The sequence below is a fragment of the Chionomys nivalis genome, chromosome X (assembly GCF_950005125.1).
Source record: "Chionomys nivalis chromosome X, mChiNiv1.1, whole genome shotgun sequence".
NCBI classification, from domain to species: domain Eukaryota; kingdom Metazoa; phylum Chordata; class Mammalia; order Rodentia; family Cricetidae; genus Chionomys; species Chionomys nivalis.
In genome coordinates, this window is record NC_080112.1 from 61295584 (window position 1) to 61299931 (window position 4348).

A 4348-nucleotide genomic window follows, 5' to 3' on the forward strand; every position below is an offset into this window, starting at 1 on the left:
TCTGGAAAATTACCTGGGAGTGTTTTATCCATTAAACCTGAGCTTTTACTAATTTTGTTTGATACAGTCTGATTTGTATTGCTATGTTGGCAATTATTATTAGGGTACAGAAACTTTTCAATGACAGCACTAATTTGAGTGTAGGAAGTCCTGTCCCAGATGACTAAAATTCAAGGCCTTAGAATTTGTGATAAGGCCAAATCCTTCCATTGCTCCCATGATGTCCTCTGTCCAACTGTCTCATTTTAGTCATTATTGACTTAACAAAATGTTGGCCTTTGTAAATGTTTGTGAAATGAAAATTAAAATAGCTTAATATTAAATGCTCTTCTCATCAATTAGAATCTACTTTTCAGTGCAAATTGTATGGTGATGTAGCGGGGGTTTTGTTTTAGTTTGGTTTTTGGTTTTTGAGACAGGGTTTCGCTTCAGTTTAGAGCCTGTACTGGAACTAGCTCTTGTAGCCCAGGCTGGGCTCAAACTCACAGAGATCCGCCTGCCTCTGCCTCCTGAGTGCTGGGATTAAAGGCGTGCACCACCACTGCCCTGCATGACGTAGTGTTTTTTATGGATCCCATCTTACTTGAGGGATCATTCATAGTGTTGACAGAATGTGCACCAAGCACTTGATTTTCAAAGTGACTCATCAAACCTGGAAAGAGATTCTAGAGCACCTTTGCTCTCTGCCTAAATGGAGATTTGTGTTCCATTTGCCCACTGCCCCAGTCACTTACAAGCGTTTGTCATTATGGATTTAAAGTGTGCATTCCCCAAATTAAAGTGGTGAAACAACACTCTGAAATGTGAGGGGAATGTAATGATGGGCTTTAGAAGTAATTGTTTCAATAGTGTTATGACAGAGAGTCTCCATCTTATAAGAAATTTATTTCATAAAATGTATTTTATGTATTTCTCTTCCTTCAACTCCTTCCTACCTCATTACCCACCCGACTTCATGTTCTTTCTGTCTCTCTCTAAAAATAGAGAAAAGAAACAAAGAAAATAAAAATACCCAAACAAAATGAAACAAAAACCTCCCCTCCCCCCACTCATCATTTTGTGATTGCCAGCTACTCTGGGCATGAGGCCTGCTTGGAGAATGGTTGATAAACCTAGTGATACTCCATTGAAGAAAATGGGTTTTCTCTTTCCTAGTAGGAATCAATTGCAAATAGCTTTTTGATTAAGGGCATAACCCATGTCCACTTCACTCTGTGATAGGAACCCATCTGACTTGAGCCTGTGTGAGTCTTAACACATGCTGCCACAATCTCTGAGTTCATATGTGCAATTCATTCCAGTTGTGTCTGGAAGACAGTTTCCTTGGAGTCAACTATCACATCTGGATCTTACCATCTTTTTGCTTACTCTTTCACATGGATGCCTGAGTTTTTAGGGGAGGGGTTTGATGGAGACATCCCATTTAGCATTTAGTGAGAAAGAGCCCCCCATTTTTATGTTAGTTACACTAAAACTGGAAAAGTAGATTTTTTTCCTCACTTTCTTTTATGCTTTGCTACTTCTCCTCCTCTTTTTTCTTACTTCTCTACCTGACTGACTCCTTTCCTTCTTCTATCTTTATCTCATTCTTCCTTCCTTCCCTTTCCTCACGTATCCTTTACCTTTGTCCATCCCTTACTGTCCTGTCCTTTTCCTCCCTCAAAGTTTTTTTTTTCTTTTTCTTTCTTTTTTTTTTTTAGATTTAGTTATTTATACAGTATCCTGCCTGTAGGCCAGAAGAGGACACCAGATCTCATTATAGGTGGTTTCGAGCCACGACATGGTTGCTGGGAATTGAACTCAGGACTTCTGGAAGAGTAGTCAGTGCTCTTAAGCACGGAGCCATCTCTCCAGTCCCCCTCCCTCAAAGTTTTAAATAAGGATAGAATTATTAGGAACTGTCACCTTGATCTTACAGTTTTCAGCATCCGGAACTGTAAAAATTAAGGTGATATATCACCATTCCACCCCATTCCCCAGTGTTTGTTTTCTCTAAACTGTTAGCATAGACTTACAGGATTTGCCCCATAAACTGTAAGGTATACCCTCTAAGATAATGGCATTTATTCATTACTTTTAAAGTTGAGTTAGCCGATCATCTTCATGACCAATGAATGAAAATTGCATCCATTTTCCAAGTTTTGGGAGTTTGAATTTTCCACATGACTTGTTCAATAAATTTCAAATTGACTGCTCTCATAAGAAAAACAACCATCCTTATTCCTTTTTTTTTTTCTTTACCTTAAGTCACAAAGGGGAAATTCAGTACTATTGGCAAAACTGCAGAAATTGGCTTACAATTTTTAAAATTAAAGGCTGGAACATTGTATTACCTTTAAATACTTTCACATGGACTTCTAAAGATAATATATTTAACATCGATTTCTTTAGTATCAGTAAATAAACACAAAGTCTAATTCATAAACATTTGACTTTATCTACCATTTTTACAAACCATTAAAAGTATTGCATTGCATTTGTTACATTTAACTTTACCAAACTATATAATGAAAGCAATTAAAGGAAACTAGGCCTGGCCGTGTTTTAATCCTCTGCTATTCCCATTTCAGTGACCTATTAACTCTAAGATTCTTTCACATTTTCAAGAAAACTTTTTTCATGCTTTATGTCCTTATCTGAATGACTGGAAAACTTCAAACATCAAAAGGGATGGAAGAACTTGCCGGTAATTTTACTGGGGAATCTCCACTAGCAGAGTCAGTGGTATTAGAACCGCCTTCATCTTGGGCTTCTGCTCGTTCTTGCTCATCTTTCAAAGACTTGAAGTAGGTGTCAGCGATGGCACTAGGTGTTGTTTGGTTTATCTTGGCCAAAAATTCCAGGACTTTTATATTGTTTATTTCAGCATAGGCTTGGGGACCCCACAGGAACTCATAGCGTGGAGGATCACTGTTGGCCACCTGCCGGTACTCCAGGTACTTCAGCTTCACAAAATACTGGGTCATGAGCTTCCGGGGCTCACCAAAGATGCGGTGTTTCTTCCCTGGATAGATCTGCCTCTTCTTCAGGATTTTCCATATGTCTTCTTCACTGGCACAATTGCCACTAACGAAGATGATACTCAGGACACTCATCAGGAAACCAGTCTTGGGTAAGCCTTTGCCAGCACGAATCCTCCCATTGTTGGGGAGCTTCAGCTTGCTGATGAGGTTGTATGAGGGCTCACTGGAGTTGACTTCCCTCACTTCCATTGCAAAGGCTTCCTCAAGCTTCTCGGAGGCTTTCCTGAAGATCTCAGGGAAGTCATTTTCATACTTCTTGGTGATAACCTTCAGCATTTCTTCCTTGGTACTAGGCTGCTTCATATAGAAGTTGTGGAGCAGGCACTGTAAGAGCGCCACCACCTTTTTGGCTATCAGATCTTGGTGCAGGCTGCTGGTGCAGGGATTGACCTCAAAAGGGCATTCTTCTTCTTCATATGTATCACTTTCCTCACAGAAACTTTCATCTGATTCAGAGGAAGAAATACTCAGAGCAGTTGAGGCAGATGGTGCTGCTTTTTGAGGAGACTTTAGAGTGCTTGAAGACTCAGCCCCAAGCTGGCTCTGGGAGGCAGCTGAGGACTCTTCTGCTGCCTCCAGGGTTTCCTCTGCTGTTTCCTGAGCACCTCTGCAAGCCTGAGCCTCACCTCGGGCCTGGGAGCGTTTCTCTCGGGCATGGAGCTTACTCTTCTGACCACGAGGCATGATGACTCTGGCTAAGGACAAGAACAGAATATGTTAGAAGGGTTCTGGTGATGAAAGCAGCTGTAAGAAACAGAAGAAGACGATATGAACACTTTAATCAGAGAGCGAAAACCTTGTTTGAAACTAAGGCTGCCTCTGCAGGTTTCTTTGAGTGCAGTGCTTTTGGAATTCAACATGCTACTGTTATACAAAGCTCATTTCCCGAGTAAGAAGGGAGAAACAGTTTTTAGACTGGGACTCTCTGTCTTGCCTCTTGTTCTGGGCTAATGAGCAGGGGTGGCAGTGGAGGACTTCTCTTTTGAGATCCAGGAACCTCTCTCAGTTCCTCTCAGTTCATATTACCAGTTGTATAGGGTTAGGCCTTTCTTTTCCTACTCTGAATCTGCCATTTTTGTGCAATTCTAGTGTCTGTTTAGACAATATTCTTCTTGTTGGCTACCTGAAACAACCAGAAGGCCTTTTAGTGTGGATTTAGTCCATCCTCCTTACAAGAAAAAAAACAACTGTCACTACTATTAGTAGTTTACTCCTGAAACTTCTACCATCACAACTACCCAGTCAATTCAGACTGTCATTAATGGAGGACTTACATAGGTCCTTCTGCATCCTTGCCTTGATTTCTGGCCATACATAATATTCTT

General features: G+C 40.6%; 1 protein-coding gene across 1 annotated transcript; it reads right to left on the reverse strand.

Moving 5' to 3' along the window:
- Positions 1 to 2654: 2654 nt before the first annotated feature.
- On the reverse strand, positions 2655 to 3707 carry LOC130868427 (melanoma-associated antigen B5-like). The gene has a single exon (XM_057760655.1). The coding sequence runs from the start codon at positions 3705 to 3707 to the stop codon at positions 2655 to 2657; it is 1053 nt and encodes a 350-aa protein (XP_057616638.1).
- Between the last annotated feature and the right edge of the window lie 641 nt (positions 3708 to 4348).